Below are 24,331 nucleotides of genomic sequence, written 5' to 3' on the forward strand. Positions count from 1 at the left end.
GTAGCGTATAAGTCCAATCATCAAAATCTTCCCGCATATCATTTTATCCTGCCCCTGAACTACACTGGTTTGATTCCTTACAAAGGGATACGTACGCAGCCTGCGGGCGCAATCATTTATTTTTCTGTACTTTGTATGTTTGTCTAATTCTTCGGCCTTGTCAAAAATGGATCGTCTCTAGGCTTTGACATTCACTCCCGTCACTTCTTGACTTTCAAGTTCTGTCAAAGAGGGGCAACTGTAGACACCCCATTTTGACCGACCTTAAGACTCAGACGTCACCGATTGAGCGCTTGGTGATGTCGCATATTGTGCTCGTTCAAAAGTTTCAGAGTCCCGGCTGCAAGCCTTGCCTCCGGACTTCCGGACTCTTTTGTACCTTGCCTCGGTTTGCGAACCAGGTCCCGTTTTTTATGTTTTCTCTTCCCGAAGGGAGGGAGAGGTCTCGTAGATCATCTCTCAGTGGCCGTAGGCTACGTTTCGTGGTCGTAGGCCATTTTTCCCGTTTGGAGCCTGGTTTCCAGTTTTTCGGAGCCGTCAGCCGTGTGCCTCGGTTCGGGACCGCCTAACCATCTCCGTTTGCTCCAGTTTTTGGTATACACCTTATTTCCTCCATTTTGAGGAACACTGTGGCCCGACAGACCAACTTCGTGATCGAACGCCACCTTCGGTGCTTAACAGCCCATTTTCGGGGCCCCAGGCCGCGCGTTTTGGTCCCCTGAACATCCGTTTTGCATCCGTTTTGGTTCATTTTTGGTGGAGAACTTATTTTCATAGTTAGGAAGCTTGTAAGAGGGTGGGAGGCCAGCAATAGTTCCGAAAGCCAGCTTTTTTTCCCTCATCACTCTCCGACGCCCGTTTTCCTCACTTGAAAGCCAATGTTGACCCCCCCGGGACCACTTTCTTGAACCCTAAACCCCATATTTGTGTTGTACACACCTGGGAGGCCACCAATATTTGGTGGCCGACCAGTAATTGTTCCTGACCCTTTTGACCCCCTCTAAAAAATGGTCTTTTCTCTCTCCTGGTTCACTTTTTCTGGGTTTCAACCACATGGTTGTGTTGTGCACACATGGGAGACCACCTTTTTGAGGTGGCCGACTAGTAATTCTGCTTGCCCCCTTTGACCCTTGGTCGGCCGGCCATGGGAGGTGGTTGGCCGGCCCCCTGAACCTTCTGAACCTGGCCGGCCGTGACCCCCACACCTAGTTCCTTCCAGCTGTACCCTCTATTTCCCCCAGATCCTGTATCCGAGGGGGGGTCTTTTGGGGGGAAACTTGAATTTCATTTTCCCCCCTTTTCCTCCATCTCTTTGCCTATATAACCAGCCCTTCAGTTGTATTTTGAAAGGTTACAAAATTGGTTTAAGGCTCTTGCATTCAATCACTCTCTCTCTCTCTATCCCAACCCTCAAAACACCCTTAGTCCTACACCATTTACCCTACACCTCATAGTACAAGGCCTCCATCCTCCATTCCAGCAACTTGAGGCTGCTTTCCAGAGGTGAAGAACTCCTAAACTTGGCCCAAAAGTTGTTGAAGCATTGGTCTACAAGGGTGAGTCCATTTTCCTTCTTTTGTGCCTCATTTTTCTTGGTGTCTAAGCCATACTTGCTTGATTTTTTGGGCTCCGACCCAAACTGTAAATATTCATATTTTGTGCTCATCTCCATGTTTGATCAAGGACCTCCTGCTGTTTGAGATCTCCTACTACCACTTGTCTCTTTATCTCTCTTTTAGGCCAATTTTTGCATAGTATTTTAGGCCTATTTTTGAGCTGTTTTGGACTTTTTCATAAACTGTAAAATATCTTGTTTTGAGCCCCTCTTCAACATTGTTGAAGGACTCTCCTCTGTTTGAGGCCAAAAGCTATCGCTTGCCTCTTTATCTCTCTTTTAGGCCAATTTTTGCATAGTATTTTAGGCCTATTTATGAACTGTTTTGGACTTTTTCATAAACTGTGAAATATTTTGTTTTGAGCCCCTCTTCAACATTGTTGAAGGGCTCTCCTCTGTTTGAGAACAGAAGATACCACTTGTCTCTTTACCCCTCTTTTAGGCCTTTTCTTGCATGATAGTTTGGCCTTATTTGTGATTATTTTTGTGGCTTGATGTAAACTGAAAAGTGCCTTTTTTTGAGCCCCTCTTCAACTTTTTTGAAGGGCTCTTTGCCATTTGGGGCCAGCTTCTGTCCCTTTGTGTTTAATCTCTCTTTTAGGGCCATTTTTGCATGATAGATTAGCCCTATTTGTGTTCATTTTTGAGACTTGTTAGAAATTGGAAATATGCATGGTTTGGGACTGTCTTGCATCTTTATTCATTCTTCATGATCAAATAATGCATGCTTTGTATAGCTATAGGCCAATGCGCATGCCTAGTTTTGTGTTTCAGGGCCATTCCATGCATTGGGTGCCATGTTTCCATGTTTCGGGATCATTTTGTATCACATTTCAGTGCTAAAACTTGCATGTTTGTATGCCATATTTCGTGCCTTGCCATGCCTTGTTAGAGTGGCATTTGTGCCTTAGGATCGGTCCTCGATTTGCGAGCATGTGTGCACGCATTTTGAGTGTCTCATTTCCATCTCATGGCCACTAATGTGAGTGTGGCTGAGGTCCATTCATGTTGGTGTAAGTTCATTATGCATTGTGTATGCCATTTCAATTCATAGCATTACGTATGCTAGGTTGTATGTTAGAGCATCGTGTATGCCATGTCACATCGCGCATTGTGTATGCCATTTCATAGCATTGTGTATGCTAGGTTGCATGTTAGAATTGCATTCATCCATGTCATGCATATTGAATTGTGTTTGGGATAGGAGTTAGCCCGAGCACGGGAAACGAGGGGCGTTTCGTACTTCGAGTGACGGAACGTGTCTCAATTCCCAGTTACCGACACTCCGGATTATCCATGATGGAGTCTCGGTCTTGTTGTGCTTATGTGTGCATTCATTTCATATTAATTCGTGCAAATCGACTCATCGGCCATCATGCATCGATATGCGTGATTGGTGGCACGAGGATCGAGGACTACACTCCTCGAAGAGTAGTCATGCATACATATGTGAAAATGCTTTACCATGCCCCTTTGTTGCTCTCTATTGTAGCAAATCAAAAATCAGTAGCCTTCCGGAGCTTGGCACGCATCCCGAGAACAATTGCAAACAGAGGCAAACCGGGGCATCGCAGTGGATTTTCGCGCAAGGTGACTCAAGAATGCATCATCCATCATTCGGAACAGAGCTGAGGTAGTCCACGGATTTGCGTGCCAATTTACTGCTTTCCTAGATTAATTTATTAATTAATTAGGGTTTTGTATTTACTTGGACTGTAATTATTTATTTGGGACTGTATTATTTATTCGTACCCTCTGCGCAAGGGCACAACTGTAATAAGTGTGCGTGTGTGTGATGTATGTCTTCCAACCCCACGTCTTTCTCCCTTTTATTTACCAGCTTATGATGGTTAGATTAGGGCATGTTTCAATTAACATACAGTATGATAGCATGTTTACATTCATTCATCTGTCTTTCATGCACCGGGCTCGGCGCATCATACTAACTGCATTGTATTTTCAATTCCAAGTTGAATACATGTTAGTTGTAGCATTTCATATGCCATGTCTAGAATAGCCGTGCCTGCTATAGTTGCATTTTTGCATGTGTTGCATTAGGCATTTCTGTATAGTTAAGATCATGCATGGATTTCTAACCTAGCTTTTGTTTTGGCTTGGAGTACTCGGTAAGTTTTATGCTTTAGCATCCTTGCATGTGTGTGAGTGACTGCCATGATAGCATGCTTACCATGAGGCTATATGCTTATGTGATATAACTGCCTGAATGCCTGTGGGTGAATGTTGGATTATTTGGATTGAAACAATTCATTAATTGTGAGCCCACTAGATAGTGGCAAAATTATGTTTTCTAAGCCCACCTGAGGGTGGCAAATTCACGTCTTAGCCTACTTGCGGGTAGCACCATCAAACCATTTTCAAATAAACAAACATGAAACGTTTTGTTCCAATTCAGGCGATCCAGTCTATACTTGTATGCTGTGCGCATCACATAGTAATCTAGGCTAATAACCGGAATAAGAACACATAATGTTTTCAAAAATAGATATCATGGTTAGTAGAGGCCGATCTTTGATCGGGCGAGCGGGGGTGCTCACGAAGTGACCTTCCCCAATCGTACCCAAGTTCCCGAACCGAGGCAACTTTGGTGATGACAGACACGTGGCCTTAGGCAACGAGTCAGGGTTTCCTAAATTTTCCAAAAATAAAATATTTAGGTGGCGACTCTGTATCTGGCAAAGCAGTCCATGTTTGGCACTTCTTTCAAAATCTGTTTTCTCAAAACGATTTGCCGGATTTGGACTCTTTGGTTCAGATTTAGAACCATGACAATTTGAGAGTCCGAACTGTAGTGAGCCCAATACGAACGGAACGGGGGGGACCCATCCCTCCCGGGGCGTTCGGGGATGTCTACACTAGGTCCAAAATTATGAACATTTTCTAGTTCGGTCAAACATCTTTGACTGCCACTGTAACCTACCTCGACTCAATTTGGCTACACAAATTACCCTCTTAGGAATAATTCATGCAGATTGTAATAGATAAAAAAAATGTTTAAAACTCACAAAAAAAAATCGTAATTTAACCCACAAAAAATTGGTAATGTTTGAGACCCTTAAAAGCCCTCATATTTTGACCCACAATATAATGTGGTATAATGAGTGCTAAATTTTGATTTGTTACACAGTCACTGATATAGAACCTAATTCTTTTGTTACATCATTGTGAGTGAATTTGTGAATTTAAAAATGTAGAACTCTAACATTTCTTCCACATTATACTGTGTAAATTTATAAATATAAAATTGTGATATTCTAGCACTTCTCCATAAATAGGTATAAAACTAATAAATGATAATTCAATAAACTAATAGAGAAGAATATAAAAGGAAGCCAAGTGAAGAAGGATGGTTGACTATTCATGTTCCATATTGACGTGACTGTCAAAGTTTTTTTTTTTTTTTTTTTTTCAAAATTTAACTTTATTGACAACAAAGCTAGTTTGTCTCGTCTTTTCTTTGAACTGGAGATATGATAAATAAAAGGAAACTTATATGACAAAAGAATTTTTAAAAATTAATTACGAAGAAAAATTTATAAATTTACTTTTTAATATTTATAAGGTTCATCACTAATTTGAATTTTTTTTTCTAACCCATATGCATTTGGAATCCAGATGTTTTTCAATTGGTGGACTGTTGTTGCACTAAGAATTTTATCATCTTGTTAGGTACCCTTTATTCCAGTTTTGAATGTGTCATTGTCAATGTTTATGGTCCAAATGATAGTGCCACTAGAAAGAGAGCGTGGGATTCTCTGGTTAGTTTGAATCTGTTATATAGAAATCCTTGGTGTTTGGGGGGAGATTTTAATGAAGTTAGGTACATATCAGATAGGAAGGGCTGCTCTAGGAGAGATAAGGGTATGAGAGAGTTTAATGAGCTTATTGACAATCTGGAAGTGTGTGATATTCCAATGTTGGGAAGGAAATTTACCCAGAGTAATTCGCAGGCTGATGAGAAGTGGAGTAGGATTGACCGATTTTTGCTTAGTCTTGATTGGATGAATAAGTTCAATTTTAAATTATGGGGGTTACCAAGAAGGGTATCTGATCATTGTCCTATTTTGCTCATGGAAGATGAGCAGGATTGGGGTCCAAAGCCATTTAAATTCATAAATGCTTGGACCCTCCATTCTAGCTTCTTAGCTCTGGTAGAAAAAGTTTGGAAGGAGACTATTGTGGATGGTTGGAGTGGGTTCAAATGTTTAAGAAAACTCAAAGCGCTTAAATTGTCATTGAAAAAATAGAATGCTGAGGTGTTTGGTAATGTGGATTCTAAGCTCAAACTCCTCGAGGAGAAATTACATATTTTGGATTTGAAAACAGAAGAAAGTTCCTTTTCTGAATCAGAGCTAACACGAAGAAGGGATGCAAAATGGAAAGCTTGGAAATTGAGTAGAATGGTGGAGTGGCTATGGGTGCAGAAGTCCAGAGTGAATTGGACATTAAAAGGCGACATAAATACAAATTTTTTTCATGTTATGGCTACTTCTCGTAATAACAGGAATGCCTTATGTTCTATTAATGTGAATGGTGTTGTCTTGGAAGATCCTGAGGCTATTAGGGCTGCAGTGCTGGCTCATTTTAGGAATCTTTTTGCTGAAAGTTGGTCAAGCAGGCCAAGTTTGTTTGGCCCTTTCAAATCCATAAGGGGGGCTGACATTAGGGAAGCACTTGAAGCTGATTTCTTAGAAGCCGAAATAGTTAGAGCCTTGAAGCAGTGTGAAGGGAACAAAGCACCTGGTCCGGATGGTTTTAACTTGATGTTTTTTAAGAAATGTTGGCCGATTATTAAGGGGGATGTGATTCATTTCATGGAAGATTTTCACAATAACTCTAAGTTGGTTCATCGGATTAATAGTTCTTTTGTTGCCTTGATTCCAAAATCTGATAATCCTTCTTGCCTCAATGATTATCAGCCTATTATCCTTTTAGGCTCTTTGTATAAAATTCTTGCAAAGGTCTTGTCTAATAGGATTAAGATTGTAATGCCAAAGATCATTAGTGATTCTTAGTCAGCCTTCATTGGAGGTAGAAGTATTTTGGATGGTGTGCTGATTGCAAATGAGATAGTTGACAGTTGGAAGAAGAAGCAAAGGAAAGGTTTTGTTTTAAAACTTGACTTCGAAAAAGCCTATGACTCAATTAACTGGGAGTTCCTTTTCTCTATGCTTGCAAATTTTAGGTTTGGCGACAAATGGATAAGTTGGATGAGAGAATGTGTTCATTCTGTCATAGTGTCTGTATAAGTCAATGGATCACCAACATCTGAGTTCATTCCCCAAAGAGGTCTTAGACAAGGGGATCCATTATCCCCATTTCTCTTCAATGTTGTAGCTGAAGGTCTGAATATTCTTTTGGGTAGAGCTCTGTAGTAGGGATTGATTAGAGGGGTTGTGGTTGCCTCAAATGATCTTGTGATCACCCATCTTCAATTTGCAGATGATACAATTCTATTTTGTGAGGCAGAATGAAAGGAGATTGGGAATGTAAAAAGGATTCTGAGGTATTTTGAACTGCTTTCAGGGCTGAAAATAAATTACCATAAGAGTGCAGGGTGTGGGATTGGCATTACTGAGGACCTCACTCAAGGTTTTGCTGAAAATTGAACTACCTTCATCAAAATCTGCCTTTAAAATACTTAGGGATGCCATTGGGGATTGTCCAAGGAGAAGAAAATCCTGGCAACCTGTGATTGATGAGTGTAAACAAAAACTAGCCTCTTGGAAGAAGAGATTCCTATCATTCGCAGGTAGATTAACTCTGATAAAGTCAATGTTGTCTAGTTTACCAATCTATTATTTATCTTTGTTCAAGATGCCGGAAGGGGTTGCAAAAGAAATTGATAGAGTTCAGTCTAGATTCTTATGGGGAGGTGATGAACTTAGAAGAAAGATTCATTTACTAAAGTGGGAGGAGATCTCTAAAAGTAAAAACCAAGGGGGTTTAGGAGTTAAAAGGATTAGGCTTATGAATGATTGTCTTCTCTTAAAATGGTGGTAGAGGTTTGGGGCTGAAGATAAAACCCTATGGAAGCTGGTCATATGCAGCAAGTATTATGAGGATGGGAGGGGATGGTGGCCTGCTCCTGTGGAGAATCTCAGGTGCTCTCTGATTTGGAAAGATATTTTGGGGATTGCATCGGGTAGGCCTGATTTGGTGGAGTTTTTTAAAAATAACATAGCCCTTGCTATTGGAGATGGGAAGAGAATGCTTTTCTGGAAGGATAATTGGGCTGGAAATGTATGTTTGAAAGATGTATTCCCAAGACTATATTCTCTATCAGTGGGAAAGGACGAATCTGTGGGCTTGGTGTATAGTAGAAGAACTGGTGCTGGGGAGTGGAATCTGAATTTTAGGAGGTCTCTATTTCAGTGGGAGGTGGAGGAGTTGAGGAGAATGTCTACAATGTTACTTAATGCTCCGGCTCTTAGGGAAGGTAGAAGGGATATTTTGAGCTGGAGTGCAGATACCTCAGGGTCATTCTCCATAGCATCAGCTTATAGATGGAGTCAATTGGGTCTTGGAGCTATTCATTTGGAAGAATGTATCTCCCCCCAAGGTTCAGTTTTTTGGTTGGTTAGCATGGAAATGGAGAGTTAAGCCCTCTAGTTATCTGCATATAATTGGTGTTCTAAATCTTGGATCTTCTGTTAATTATACTTTTTGTAATGGAGAGGTGGAAAGTGGTCTTCATGTGTTGTTGCTTTGCCCTTTTTCCTGGAGGATTTGGTCTAAGATTATCGAATGGTGGGGTATTCAATGGGTAACACCTAGGTCTGTGAGCAGCTTACTCAATTGGTGGCGTGGTTGGAAAGTATCAAAGCAGCTGAAGTTAATCTGGAATGTTGTTCCTCTGGCAGTGCTCTGGTCCATTTGGAAGCAGAGGAATGACTGTCTTTTTAATAGTGCTCAGGTTGATGTTGAAAGTTTGTGTGATTCCGTTAAGGTGAGGATTGCATTATGGACCAAATCTTCTTGCCCAGCTGTAGTTTACTCAGTCAATGAGATTGTGCATTATCTTCAACAGGTTATAGTCTGCCTTGGCTAAGGTTACTGTCTAGCTAATTTATGTGGTATTGTGGATCTAGAGCCTGGGCTGGCTTGTCCTGTGTTGCACTGATGTTTTGTTCTGGGCTGTTCTGTTTTCTGTCTGATCTGTCCGTGTTGTATGATCTGTGTTATTGTGGTCTGGTGTGAGATCCGTGTTATTGTGGTCTGTTCTGGGCTGGTTTACAAGGCAACAGTTCAGGTGCTGGTTTGTAAGGTAGAAGACTGCTATTGTGGTCAAGGCTGCTGTTTCTGCTAGAATACAAGGCACCAGTTTGAGTGTGCATTAGCATCAGGCTGCAGAGTTCTAAGTTTTAGGTGCTACTAGTCTGCTAGTAGCAGGTTTGCTGTGGTTTAGTTCTGGGCTGGTTTTCAAGGCACCAGTTCAGGTGCTGGTTTGTAAGGTAGAAGACTACTGTTGTGGATAAGGCTGCTGTTTCTACTGGAATACAAGGCTCTAGTTAGAGTTTCTGTTGGTCCAAGGCACCAGTTCTGTTTTCCCAATTGAGTATTGTTTTCAGAGCTGCTACTGTTTTCCTAACCTGAGTAGTTCTTTGCTTTAGGTTAGACATTGTTTGAGGTGAAGGGTGCATGAGTCTGGTATTGCTATGGCCTTTTGCTACTGTGTATATACTGGTGCTGAGTAGTGTACTACTGTTTCTGCTACTAATTGAGTGTTGTTTTCAGAGCTGCTATTGCTTTGGGGTGATAGATTGCTGTAGTGCTATTTAGCTGCTGCCTGCTCTATTGGTCTTTCGTAGTGGTTGGTCTGCTCAGCTTTGTTGGTTTGCCCAGCTCTGTTTAGTGGTTGTGCTGATGTCTGAGTCTAATATTAGTTTTGCTTGCTATCTGCATCTAGTGGCTGCTCTGTTGCTCTGCTGTCTGCTGCTGCATTGGTGGAAAGCTTTACTCAGTTGTTAGGCAGTAGTCTGTTGGTTTTTGTTGGTGTTTGGTTTGTTTTGTTTTATCGTTAGTTTCTCACCAGCTGGGGGTGCTAGCAAATGATAGGATGTGCTTTTTTGTGCCAACCTAGTTGGGATGATTTAGCTTATTATGATGCTTTGCACTTCTCTTTTCTTTGTTGATGTATTTTATTTTGTATTGTGTACTTGATTCTTATATCAATAAAGATTTTCTTTGCCGATAAAAAAAAAAAAAAGAAATTTTCCTATAAAAAATTGTATTTAAGTAATACGTTTTGTTTATTATTATTATTATTATTATTATTATTATTATTATTATTATTATTATTATTATTGTTGTTGTTGTTGTTGTTGTTGTTTTGTTCAACAAGAAGTAACAAATTAAAAATGCATTCTTCACAATTGACCAAAAGTCCTTGCATAATTTCCCGAAAGCGTCGAGCCAAGGTAATTCCACCAACTAAATTAAAGGGCAAGATACAAAATAAAAATACAAGCCACGGGCAAAAATAGAAAATAATAATACAAGCCTTTCAAGCAACTCCATCAAAATTGACCCAAAATCCTTATATAATTTCTAAAAACCCTCCACTAAGGTCATTCCATCAACTAAACTAAAGGGCAAAATAAAAAATAAAAATACTAGTCAAGAGCCAAAAAAAAAAAAACCCTGTTTTGCCTATTAGTGAAGCACCACTTATATATAGACTATGTATAAAACGCTTGTGTAAGGCACATGCTACTATTGTGGTGAATTTAAATTTCAAAAAATACAAATATTCTATAATATAGACCCCATTTTGGGATGTGTATTATATATCATAATTATGATGTTTGTGGTCATTTTGGGATGTGTATTATATGTCCCAATTATAATTTTTGCGATTTTTTGTTATAGCCTATTATGTTAGCTATGATTTGGTTATGTATCATTGTGATATTAGTTAGAACTTATTGTAATTATTATTTTAGTTTTTTTTTATCAGTAAACAAAAACTTTATTGATGAACACGCAAAAATCATGCAAAATATATCAACAAAGCAGCGGAGCGCAAACAGTATCATAGCTAACCTTAACAATCCCAACTAGGTTGGCATCGCAAATGAAGCATAATCATATGCTAGTACTAGACCCAAGATTGGTGAGAAGCCAATCAAAACACCCAAAGAAAAAACAGAACAAAAAACAGCATACAATCATCAAAATACTCCTACAGCAACAGTAAGGCTTGAGCAAACATCAACAACAGAGCAATGAGACTAGTGTAGAACCCTGCTGCCATAAACAACAGAACCCTGCTGCCATGAGCTCCAATTAGAACAACAGCCTTTTCAACCCTAGCAAACAATCTTCTATTCAGCCATTTCCAAGCATCAAACACCAACCATTCAGCCAGAAACACTTAAGCATAACTTCTGTTCCAGGACACCAGACTTGCTTCGTAACAGTCAACCTCTATTACTGATACAACACATCATATACTGCCACCAAACTACTGCTACTGGACTCCAAAACCTGGACCTCAAGAATAACCAATCTCCAACTATCCCAATTAGAATCCCCAATTAACCGAGACACCTTCTCACTTGTTGAAGATTGTATAGAATATCAGAAACAGAGTAATCAAATTCAGAACAAGTAGCTTTGAACCACATTGCAACCCTGACTTTAATGACCTCACACAGCTCCACCAGATCTGGTTATAATAAAAAAATCTTTAGATATACGTTATGTGTTGTTTAGTTATGATGCGTTGTTGTTTTTTTTTTTTTTTTTTTTTGGAAAGGGAAATTCTACGTACCATATGCACATTTGGTTACAACCTTTGTAGTATTTGGTCATGACATGTTATGGTGTTAGTTATGATTCATTATGATATTTTTTATGATCTACGAACTCATTGGTTATAACTTAAGTGGTGTTTGATTATAACTTCTTCTTTTTTTAATTTTTTTTAAAATTTATTTTAATTCTCTTAATTTTGAATTATGACATTTATGATAATCAATGTGAAGACCCAAATATAAAAATTTAGTAAATAATTAAATAATAACAACAATAATATTACAATCTCAAATATTTTGATGGTGAATCCTAAAGTGCAAATTATATATTTGGGGGATCTTTAATTAATTTTTAAAGTATAAATAAATTTTTATGGAAGTTCACAATTTTTTAAGACTTTTGATAATAATCTTAATGATAGTAATAATAATAATAATAATAAACTAGTTAGTAAGGGGTCATTTTGGAAATTTATATTAGGTGGATAAAACCCTAATGGTGAGATATCAATTCATTTTTCTAATCAACACAACAGCAGCCACTTTAGGCTTAACAGCCGTGAGTCATTGAGGGAGAGAGAGACAAAGAAGCTTGTGGCAATCAAGGAGGGAGAGGAATTCTAGGTAACCAATACTTTGTGGGTAATTTAATTGTTTATTCTCACTTCTATTATTATTTTTTGATCTTCTATAGTTGAGTTCGTGAAATGCATGGTTGATCATTCAGGTATATATTAATTTATGGGCTGGTGTGAAGGGAAGTTTAGTATATCAAACTTGGGTTATGGGAAATAATGATGGAAGAAGAGGTGCTGTGTGGTTGCGTGAGTCTCATTGTGGAAGAGATGTGGCATTATTTTTTTGTGTGTTTTGTTGGCAGTGGACTGGTGCCCTTGTTTGGTATAGGTCTAGATATAATGTTTAAGGTTCAACACATTCATGCATAAAGATTGGGTATTATTCAAGGAAAAATTTTGTGCAGAATCATAGACTTTAAAAATCAAGAAACCATACCAAATGAATGAATTTTAATCTGAAATTTTTACAGTAGATTAATTACATATTGAATTGCATATCTGAATTTTTTCATAATTTTTGGGAGTCAAAATCCATATAAATTGAGGTATTCAAATCTGTCCAGGAAACCAGTCCGAAATAGTAAATTCGGGAGTGTTGTTCTCTTTGGGTATAAATCCAAAAATTATCAAATTAGTGTCATTAGAACCGGTTATGAGTCTAGTTTCGTACATTTTTGGCCTTGCATTGATTGCTTGTGTACATTAAGAGAACCGTCAATTTCTTTGAAGTGCTGCAGAAAACAACCTGTTTGGATATAATAAATTGTAGGAAATTATTTTGATAAGCAAATCAAGTGAAACCAATTGGGTTTGAAACTTAGGATATATTAGATCATATCTGGAGGTTATTGGAATTTTTCGAATAGCGTGGAGTGGGTTTTGTAATTTTCAAAGTTAGCGAATAGGTTGGGAAGGCTTGTTTGAAATTCTGTTTTATCTTAAAGTCACAATTAATTAAGTTTTGACCGGAACCCATGTCTTGGGTGATTTTAAACCTTGAAGAACATGAACTTAGATAATATTTAAGAGTAACGGTGAGTTGGGTTGAGCCGTGTTAGTGCGCTTTAGTTTGGGGTTACTTAGTTCGTATTCTTTAATATTTTTAAATTAGTTGTGACGTGTAGTTTTTATACTTGGTTCAGGGCACTAGTTGGACTTTTACACTCTATACGAGGATTATATTATTTCGTTTTCAGGTGAGTAGTTTCATGCTACGTATTTTTATAAATGTTCCCTTACCCTGAACTGTTGGAAAAATTAAATTGTTGTTTCATGATTAAACTGTTTTGATAAATTATTATATTATCAATTGAATCAAATTATTTCTGAAACACGTGTGAACTTGGCATACTGTAAACTATTTGTTTTGGTCTCATGTTTATAATGATGAACCACCATGTTTTGCGAAAACTGATGGTATTGATTATTGGGACCATGTGTGTATTTAGTCCAGGGAAATTATTCCACTGTGTGTGGTGACTTTGGCCACTAGGGAACAGATCCGGGTTGGGCCGTGATGACTCTAGTGCTCAACGATTGTAAGGAACAGACCTTTAAAAACAACTAGGTGACCTTCAATCGGATCGTCTTTGAGAAAAGGCCCAGGTGCCACCCTGAGGATGACTCTTAGTTCGGTATTGGATCCAACGGGGCTTATAGCCTTGAGAACTGTGTGGCAGATTATTTGTTTTTATTGGTACCCAGAAAATTATTGGTGTTCATGTTATAATCTGTTTTAAGTGAAAAATGTCATTTATCATGTTCTTGCGAGACATGAGTATTTTAAGTGTTGAACTGTGGAACCCTCTTTTTGAAACAGATTGTATTTACCAAACTGTATGTCAATCTAGTTTCTGTGATATATATCTTATTTTGGAATTGAACTCTGTTTTCAAAACTGTATTTACTATCCATGTTGCTACTCACTGAGCTATCAGCTGACTTAGTTGTTTACCATTTTCAGGTGTTAGATGGACTTAGAGTGGACTCATGGCGTAGCGGGGATTCAATTGCATGGACCTCTAGGGCATTTATTTAATTTTCTTTTAGGTTGCTTTGTCGAGTATTGTGCATACTTTGTGATTGGGTTTTATTTAGAATTATTTTATTTTGTGGGTTGTTTATATCACATAAGTTTGGATGGCTTTTGATTACGGTTGATTTTGCCGTTTATAATTGTGGCATGTCTGGATTGAGTTTTGGTTATTTATTATTGGACTATTGTTCAGTTGTTCAATGTGATTGGATTCGTGTTTAGGCTTACGTGTGCCTTGCGCTAAGTCCATGTGGGCCACGGCCGGTCATGCCCAGATTTGGGGTGTGACAATCAAACCTAATAAATATCATAATTTGTTGTACACACTATTTTAAGAGTGCATTATATCATTATCTTTTTTGAAAAATTTGATACTTTTTCTACAACTATTAATATAATAATTTCTATATAAATTTTATTAATATTCATTGGAGGTAGATATACTGCAAAATAAATAAATAAATGCAACATTATTTATATTAAATAAATACGCACATTAGATAGATAGGTCTGGTGGGGCAGCCTTATTTTTGTCTGTATGTTAAATAGTAAGGTGCTGGGTCCAACTATCTCACGTGGATAAATTTCAAGACAGACCTTATAAACAATAACAAATTAATAGAGAAGAGATCCATGGGCAGTTGTGGAAGTAAGAGGCTAAAATGCAGGCCAGCATCAGTAAATGACACAAAACAAAAGGACAAAATCGAGAAAAGAAAAAGCAAGCGTAAGCACTGCTTATTATATATATTTGATCTAAGGAACTTTTCAGGTAGTATTCCATCGACATGAACAAGTCACCTTACAATTGAAGCTACCTCGTCAAACCAAATAACATGCTTATTTCTTAATACGGGCGTTTGGGAAGTTGATTATTTTAATATGTTATTTTAATTTTTAATTATTTTAATAGGTTAAAATATTTGTATTTGAGAAGATAATTAGATTTTTTTATAGTTGGATGTGATGTTTGTGAGAGAAAAAGTAAAATGATTATAGATTTGATGTGACATTTTATTTTATTATAGTAACTTATTTTTTCTTTTTATAAATTTTAACCCAGAAAACAAAAGAAAATATTTGCCAAACAAGGCCTATATGTTGTATTATGAAATGGGAAATCCTAATCCTATGATTTGTTTATTTGTTTATATATCTAATAGTATGAGCACGAAAAATATCTGGCATGCGTACTCTTTGTGATCAAGTTTTAATCTCCTCCAATAACGTCGTATAGCCTGCAAAACATCAACCACAAAATATGTAATCATGTCATAAATTGACGTAACAAAATGTTCAAAATTTTGTGATTGAAATTTGTGGTTTAGTTATGACATTTTTTATCATACTAATTTGTGATGAGATTACGTATTTTGTAATTGATATTACGAAATTTTAAAATAAAATTACACATTTTGTGATAAGAAGATGCATAACATTTCCCTATAGTTATAACCCATATATCATCCGCTGACACGACAAACACATGGCAAAATATTGACAATTTCGTAAAGAAATGGCAGCATTTACCATTTCAACATGCTGTTGTCTGTTTATTATAAAGAATGAATAATGAAGGATATAGACTCATTCTGGTGCTTATTAATTGGTGTCTGGAGGGCTATTATGTTGGCTTTAAAGTCTCTATCTCCATCTTCCAAAAACATCTATAAAAGCAGCTCTTAGTGGTTACTTGTTTCCCATCTCATCAAATCTTTCAAACTCTCAAAAGAAGAAGATTGCTTCATTCTCAACAAGAATATTTTTAGTGTGCAAAATGGCATCACAATTTGTTTTGTTATTAGGATTATTGGCTATAACTTGTTCAGTTGCTTCTGCATTTGATAATAGTCCTCTTCAAGATTTCTGTGTCGCAGACAATAGTAGTTCAGGTTTTGTGCTCTTCATATGCACTTTCCAGTTTATTTGGTTTTATTTCATTTATATTTTGTTTTTTATTTTTATTTTTTGAAAAATTTAGAAAATTATTTGACGAACTGTTTTTGAATTATTTATTTATTTATTTTTGAAAATAATTCACTGTTTAGGAAACACCAAAGTTTATTTTTAATTTTTTAAAACAATTTTTGTATAAAAATAAAATGATGAGCACTTTCAAACCTTTTATTGTTATATATCTAAAAACATGAAAAAGAAGATTTTGTTTGTTAAAAAAAAAATACCAAACCAATTTACTTGTATAAACATCCTATAATAATTTACTGATTGAGTTGTATGGGCCTTAAATCTTTTATTTTTGTGGCTGCAGTGCTAGTGAATGGTTTGGTGTGCAAGGATCCGAAGCTTGTAGAAGCCAATGATTTCTTGTTTAGAGGGCTACGCTTAGCAGGCAATACATCGAATGCAGTTGGATCGAAGGTGAATTTAGTAAATGTTGAACAATTTCCAGCGCTTAACACTCTTGGCATTTCCATGGCCCGCGTTGACTACGCACCATTGGGCATCAACCCCCCCCACATACATCCTCGGGCCACTGAAATTTTGACTGTCATTGAAGGGAGCCTACAAGTAGGGTTTGTCACCTCTAACCCAGAAAATCGTTTCATCACAAAGCTACTTCAGAAGGGTGATGTGTTTGTATTCCCGATGGGTCTTATCCATTTCCAGCGTAATGTTGGACATGGTAATGCAATAGCCATTTCAGCACTTAGTAGCCAAAATCCTGGTATTATTACCATTGCAAATGCTGTCTTTGGGTCAAAGCCTGCAATCTCCAGTGATCTTCTCTCAAAGGCTTTCCAAGTGGATAAAAATATAATTGTTCGTATGGAGTCTCAATTCTAAACATTCATTCCAAAGCAACAAATCAAAAAGAAGAATGTTTAGGCCAATTGTTTCAAGATTTTAGAATTTTTATATTTTACTTTATTGTTCTGCAAGTTGATTTGTTATTTTGTACCAGAATAATAGTCTAGGAAGGTTGATTTGTTATTCTTTGATTGATTTTTCCAAATATAAATAAAAGAATGTAATAAGTTTGTAAACCTCATTACTTTTACAACTTAGATGATTTTGAGTTTGTTAAATATTTCATTGTTTTTTTTTATCAGCAAAGAAAATTTTATTAAAAAACATGAAATTAAAGGTACAGAAAGATGATTATCATGGAGAGAGATTAGAGAAAATATAGACTAACCCTACTACTGCTATTCACAATCATCTAACTAACCCCTCAGCTTCACAATTAAAAAAAAAAACAAAAAAAACCCAGAAACAGAAATAAATAAGTTAAGAAGAAACTCAACTCCAACACACCAAACCCAGAACCCCCTTTCACACCAAACCACACCCCACTAACAAAGATAAAAACAACACTCCCCAAACAGGCCAAACACCAACCACTGCTTACCAACACAACCCATGAATCCTCTAATAAAATATTCCCCTTTCAAACCAAACACACCACAACACACACCCAGGACAAAACACCATCCCCCACTTTCCATCACAACCCGAACTCCATCTGAAAATTATTTACTTGCACCCCACTAGCTAACTCTCTCTCTAACTCCAACTCTATTAATTTTTCTTTCTGATTTTGGCTTTGTTGCTCATCTCCAACTCGATAAAATCCTTGAGAAGATGTCTTCTCTACCACCAAAATCAATCTGCAATTTCTGGCCCATTTTCAAGGTTTCTGTTGCTTCAGCCAAAAGGAGTCTTCCTCATCTTCATCTTGCTGTTTCATCTCCTCATCAGATTCCACCAACTTGTTCAAGAAGCGCTTGTTAAAAATCCAAAATGTTGAATGTGCCAAAATAACGATCGGCGCCGGTCAAAACGAAGCTCCCGACGCACTCTACAATCTAACTCAAATGAGCAAGGTGAGATTCTAACTCAAAGTAAGGTAGATGGAAGGTTTTGTGTGATTTTGATTAGGTTTTTAGAGAGAGAATAGAGAAATTTGAGAAAAAGAGAGAAAAGGATCTGAAAAAGTGGCTTAAGAAATGATGGGGTGCGTGTCTGTCATGACATTATACTCAAATAGAATGCGCCATGCGGTCCCCCCAACCGCGCATGCAATTAACTACATCGTGCCTGCGATCATCCCACTGTCTCACCCATGGTGAAAACACCCTTGTAGTATCTCGACTGATGAAACACCACACCTGCTGTCTCAACATCGCGGCTGTGAACACCCCAATAAGGCTTAGGCTGAAATGCTCTCTGGCATAAAACTCTCGTCCAGACTTTGTTTTGGGTCGTTCTTGTGCCCAAACTGAAGCCCTGGAGACAAAATCTACAATGGAACTACTTTCACTTTAAGATTCATATTGAAATAAAGGAAAAGGCAAAGTATACACAATACTGAAATTCAAAAGCTTCAAAATTACAAGTGTTGGGCATTACTCATCTAACCACTCACTTCTAGATATTGAAACACAACATAGATACAACCGCCAGAATGGTTTAAATAGGATCCAAGACCCGGGACATCACAAAATCACAATAGATATCCAGTATTCGAATTCAACAAAATAATAATCAAGTCAAACTAATTAATTAGTAGATTCCAAACCATGAAAGACCTTGATTAAATTTATATCCAAAATTCACTGATGTGATGTCCCAAGTACTTAACTCCTTAATCCAAGCTTTGGATTTCAATCCGAGACCTTGTCATGCTGTGTTAGCTCGTCATGCCTTGTGGTCTCCTTGTATTGTAGTCCTAGACTGTTCCTGGGTTAGAATTTTCTTGTTTTGAGTGCAAGGTGAAGCCAGGGTGTGGGAAAACACCTTAGAACACAACTTAAAGTCTACAGCAGTTCCGCACGTGCGGCCAAGGGTTCTACATGCTGAGTTATTTCAACATCGTTTGGGTTTTGTGGGCTTTGGCTCCGCACGTGTAGGGAAGGGATCTGCATGTGTGGAAGGAGGGGCTGCACAAATGGAAAATGGGAGGTCATTTTTTAGTTTGGTTTTGAAATAAAAGCACATATGGAGGTAGTGTCCCGCACGTGTGGTAAGGGGTTTTGCATGTCCAGAAATAGCTGGGTCCTAGCTCCGAATTTCGTGAATCTCACCCTTTTATGACCATTTTCTCACATTTTCCCCTCACTTCAACTGTGTATATATTTCTCTCTCTCTCTCAAACTTTTGTCATTATTGGTAGGGTTCCCTATACCAAATTTAAAAAGTCGACGAGGGTTACATTTTTACCAATTGAATCGCATTTCATCAACGTTGGATTTTAGGAATTTTTCTTATGATTTCTCTTCTAAACTTGAGGTAAGGACAATCTTTGAGCTTTATATATGGTCTTCAGCATTTCTAGCTTGTTTTTGATAAATTTATGATCTTGTGAAGTGAGGATTTTTTTTTGGAAAATGTTTGATAAGTGATTTTTCTGAAGAATCTTGCATAAATTGACTTGGTTTATGAACTTATAAGACTTTTGGAAGTCCATTGATGAAAACATTTTTTGAAAATGAGAGAATTTTTATTTATTTTTTAAATTTTTTTTTAGAGAAAACTCTAGATTTGGAAAAATTTGGGTTTTGTGAAAACTCTTGAAATGTTGGGTTTTGATTTGTGAAAAATGGTGAAATTTCATTCATGCATACATTGTTGAGATATCCATGAGATGGACGAATTGTTGTTGGGAAATTAGCATGAATAGAATGATTGAAATATGCTTAAATTATAGAATTTGATATTGATTGTGCATATGAAATATTGTCATATGTCATGTATATATTGTTGGATGATATTCGAGAAATATCTGTAATTGTGATGAATTTGAGAAATGTTGAACATTGTGTTGACATTGAGAGAATGTTGTAAATGTTAGGAATTGCTTATTGAGATATATTAAATTTCATTCCATTTCATTCATTGCATGGCATTTGAATAATGTTTCATTAAAGCTATGATTTTAGGAAAAAGTTAAGTATTTGCTAGGAGATAACCTTTGAACTTGAATTGCATTGGAGTAAATACGTTTGGTAAGTCTAGATAGGGAGTGTAGATTGGTATTTGTTAAGTTGGTTTGAGGTTCTTGGTGAAAGTCTAGAAACCTGTGTGGTAGGTCCCAAATTTCCCTCCAGTTAAGAGCTAGTAAAGTGGACTTGGTAGTGTTTGATATGCCTATTTGTAGACACCAGCCTAAGGATTATTTAAGTCGTATTTACCACCCCCATATCATGATTCAATTACATTGATATATTATTGTTTTTGAAATGACATTTGTCTGAGATTTCAAAGAGATAAAAACTCATGATTTTGAAGCACGACGTGGCACTGCATGCATACGTATAAGACTTTTAAAGCATATAGACTTGGTCAAGATTTTCTTTGCTAATGGAACCACTTACAGGAAAAGATGTTGTGATTCCACCAAAGTGAAGGCGATGAAGAATTATTCTAGAGCACGAGGCTCTTCTGTTTTGTTTTGTTTGACGAGCCAAGGGCTAATATTTGCTGGTTTTGACAACCATTGATTGTAACCGGACTTAAGCTTTGTGTTTACATTACATTACTTTTGTCCTGGAAAAATAGAATCAAACTGCTGTTTTCTTGCAAAATCTCGACATCCTTGGTCTCTCTGCATCCACCTGTTGTTCTTTCTACAAATCTGCCCCTGAATTTGCTCAACATATTTTACTCCATTGCCCATTCTCTTGGTCCATCTGGTCTCATGTGTTGTTTGAATGGAGGCTTCAATGGTGCATCCCAGTTTCGGTGGCAGATCTTCTCAACTGGTGGATGGGTGTCAAATTTAAGAGTCCTCTCAAGAAATTTTGGAGATCTATTCCACTTGTAGTTCTATGGTCACTCTGGAGGCATAGAAATGAGTGTGTGTTCACCAATGCTAGTCCGAACCCAGATAAACTGTGGGATCTCATTAAGTTCATATTAGCTTTCTGGCTTAAAAACTCTCTCAAGGACTTTCCTTTCTCAATGGTTGATGTTGTTCTCAATTGGAGACAAATTATTTGTTGCTATTGAATTTATTTCTATGCTGCTTCTGCTTGGATGATGTATCTGTTAGTTCTGCCTCTGCTCTTTCCAGTTGCTTCCTATCTGCCATTCTGTTCTGTTGGAGGCATTCCGTTGGTTTTCTTCTATAGTCTGATCTGCTACTCTAATCTCGTAGTCTTTTATGTTTTTGGTATATGGGTTGAATTTCTCACCAGCAGATTAGGAAAGCTCTGTGGGTCCTGTGGGTTGAAGTTTTGGCTGTTAAAATCTTTTGAAGCTGGTCTGCCCAGCTCTGGTTTTTGCTCTGCTCCTATGATATTAGGTAACATCTGTTAGGGTGTGAATTGATCTGCTCCTGCTATTTATTTGCTCTATCTGTTGATCTGGTGCTGCTATTCAAGTGGATGTGCTGCTGTCAATTGGTTGCTCTATGCTGGAAGGGTGTGATTGATCTGGACTGATTTTCTTTGTGATCTGTTGTTTTTTTTGTTGTCGTGTTGGTGCCTCACCAACTAAGAGGTTGGAGCTTAATATAGCTCCAAGCTCCTCTTTATTGATGTTGTCTATTGTATGTATTTTATATGTGGTTCATCAATAAAGTTTTCTTTTGCCGATAAAAAAAAAAAAAAAACTTTTGTCACTACATGCCACATATTCAGGTTCTAGAAAATAGTGAATGTATAATTGCATGTGGTGTATTTTGTAAGTCGGTGTATTTTGTAAATATCTAGGTACATCTTGAATACAAATTGGAGATTAGATGATCACATGGATGATGGAAATTATATATCTTGTTCACGTGTCAAGGATGAAATTAATCGAACATCGGATGGGATTAATGAGCTAATTCAGGTTATCAAATGTTGATATTTTTGGAGCGTTACAACTGAATAAATTAAAAAAAAAAGGCAAGAACGATTAATAATTTAAATCACAACTTAAGAAAATACAATCAGATCATATATTTAATTACTACAAAACATTACATTTCATCTTCAACCTTAATTATTAGTTTAGTTACTCATCATTGAGCAAACAATCAAGTCATAAAAATTAATTATAAAACATACAAGTAGTGAAAAAGAAAATAGCAAAATTCTAGCCGTCTTTTGCCTCCACTCTTTCAATAATAAAAGGTTACAATTTATATAAAATAAAAATCCTAAACCTAATCTACTAATAATAATAAACTATTATTAATAAAAATACAATTTATAAGAAAAAAAATATGGTGCTTCGCGAGTGCAATTGGATAGTGCCAAATTTGCTAAAAATACAGAATTAGTGTTGCCAACATGGCTTGAACTAGGAACCTCAAAAATGGAATCACTAAACTAACAACTAGGATAGACATCTTATTGTGTTATAAATGACCCCATTTAACTCTGTAATAAATTCAAATTCCCTTGATTTAAGAGCATTTTTCGTTAAACTTGCAGAATATCTAAACAATTAAAAATAAACATAATAAGATAAAATAATATATAAAATAGATCTAACAAACTATAAATTAAGGATATTAAAGATGCATCATAATGGACACATCAATTATCTTGAAATTGAGGACGAATGTGTACAATTTATGGGATGATAGCATTGTTAGAGATTGTTGTTGGCTATTGGTGGAGAATGACATTGTTATAGAGATTGATACAATAAAATAACAAAAATGCGTTGTAAATTGTTGAATTCATGGAATGAAAATCTGTTGTTGGAGAGAGGTATGTTAAACACATTTTTATTGAAATTGAGTTGCATTTAAACATCATGGTTTTAATTGAATGAAAGTGGTGAATTCTGGTCATGTATAGATGAGAATGAGAATGAGAAAATTTGGCTTTATAGTCCACGGTGAAATACCAAAAACTTGCACGATGTAGGTACCAAGTTCCTTCTAGTTAGAAATCGATAAATTTGATGGTGTTTAGGTGATACTTAGCGATGGTCATTAGAAAAGTGTTGCTTCTAATAGCTCACTAGATTTAGTAGTGCTTAGCGATGACTACTGGTAGATACATGAACTTAGGAGGATTCACTGGGTTGAAAATAATGAAATTGAGAAACGTTATCCCTTGGTATCACCTACCTTGTTGGTACCTCCCTTGGTGGTACCTATCTTGGTGATCTATGAAGCACGGGTATGGGTCTAGGTATGAGTACGGGTATGTTATAGGTATGCCAATTCAACAAGACCTAAAAAAATAGGATAGAGGTATATCTGGGGTAGGTCAATAATTTTTTTATTTTATATAATTTAAAATTTGAGATTCAACCAACAAATCAAAGTTCAATACCAAAACTAAAAAGAAAAATTACAAAACCAAAAGAGAAGTCATAGTTCAATATCAATACCAATACCAAAGCAACGTCCATAAGCTATTTTAATGCTATTGAATAGTGGAAATTCCAAAACTAAGTTTCATTCTAAAAGAAAGCTAAGCAAAATTTGGAAACCTGAAAATTTAATTTTTACTTCTGTCAACTTCATTGTTTATATAGCGATCCCGGTTGTCCCTTTACTGTTCTGTTGTATTTCGGACTCGGTTCTGTGGAGTTGGTAGTTGTATCTATCTTGTTATCGTCATTTAATTCCATTTGTTTGAGTTATAGGATGTGTTGGGCATGTTTCGAACAGGTAGGTTGAACCTTGGTCTGAAATCTTGTTGCCAGGTTTTTGGTCGTTCCGCTCGAGCGGGCCTTGTTGCGCTTGAGCGGAGATTACACGCTCCCAGTTTTTTATGTCCCTGCAAAACTTCTGTAGGTGTGATTTTTACGCTCGAGCGGGTTTCTTTACGCTCGAGCGGTAACGCTAGAGCGGGTGCTGTGGCGCTTGAGCGGGTAGTACTTTTTGGTGTAAGTTCTGGGAGGGGGAAATCTACGCTCGAGCGGACTAGTTTTCGCGCTCGAGCGGATGTACTTTATTCTTGTGTCTTGGCGCTCGAGCGGGCCTTCTTGCGCTCGAGCGTACCTAGTTTTTTGTTCTTGACGCTCGAGCGTTGTGTTCTCCGCTCGAGCGGGGATGTCTTATATTAGTTGGCAGTTGGGCATTTTAAAATCACTTTTTACATTCTCTCTCTCTCTCTTACTTTCTAAAAAGCTATTTTGAGAGCTCCTCTCTCTAGAAACTCCCTTCTCTCTAGGGTTTGATCTAGTTAGAGTGTCTCTCTATCCTCCGGCCTTTGTAAAAAGTGTGTTGATCATCAAGGGCTTCGTGTTGATCCGAGAATCGCAGTGTTTGGAGCATTTTCATTTTCTTCTCCTTCTCCGTTTGAGCTCTAACTTCGAGGTAGGGATATCCTACTCTTACTCCTTCTCATGAGTTTTGTCTTTGAATTTTAGCATTTTGATGAGTTGGGGGTTATTGGATAATTTTGAGAAAGTTTGG

General features: G+C 37.0%; 1 protein-coding gene and 1 long non-coding RNA gene across 2 annotated transcripts; both read left to right on the plus strand.

Annotated features, from left to right (window-relative positions):
• Positions 1–15,593: 15,593 nt before the first annotated feature.
• LOC114312469 (putative germin-like protein 2-1) lies at positions 15,594–17,026 on the plus strand. The gene is made up of 2 exons (XM_028258704.2): positions 15,594–15,896; positions 16,274–17,026. The coding sequence occupies exons 1-2, from the start codon at positions 15,782–15,784 to the stop codon at positions 16,807–16,809; spliced, it is 651 nt and encodes a 216-aa protein (XP_028114505.2). The 5' UTR covers positions 15,594–15,781; the 3' UTR covers positions 16,810–17,026.
• A 552-nt stretch (positions 17,027–17,578) lies between these two features.
• Positions 17,579–21,253, plus strand: LOC145790731 (uncharacterized). The gene is made up of 2 exons (XR_014329796.1): positions 17,579–17,849; positions 20,342–21,253. It is a non-coding gene; the product is annotated as an uncharacterized LOC145790731 (long non-coding RNA).
• Positions 21,254–24,331: the final 3,078 nt, after the last annotated feature.

This window comes from Camellia sinensis, chromosome 5 (assembly GCF_055761805.1).
Source record: "Camellia sinensis isolate YWXY chromosome 5, ASM5576180v1, whole genome shotgun sequence".
Classification (NCBI taxonomy): Eukaryota; Viridiplantae; Streptophyta; class Magnoliopsida; order Ericales; family Theaceae; genus Camellia; species Camellia sinensis.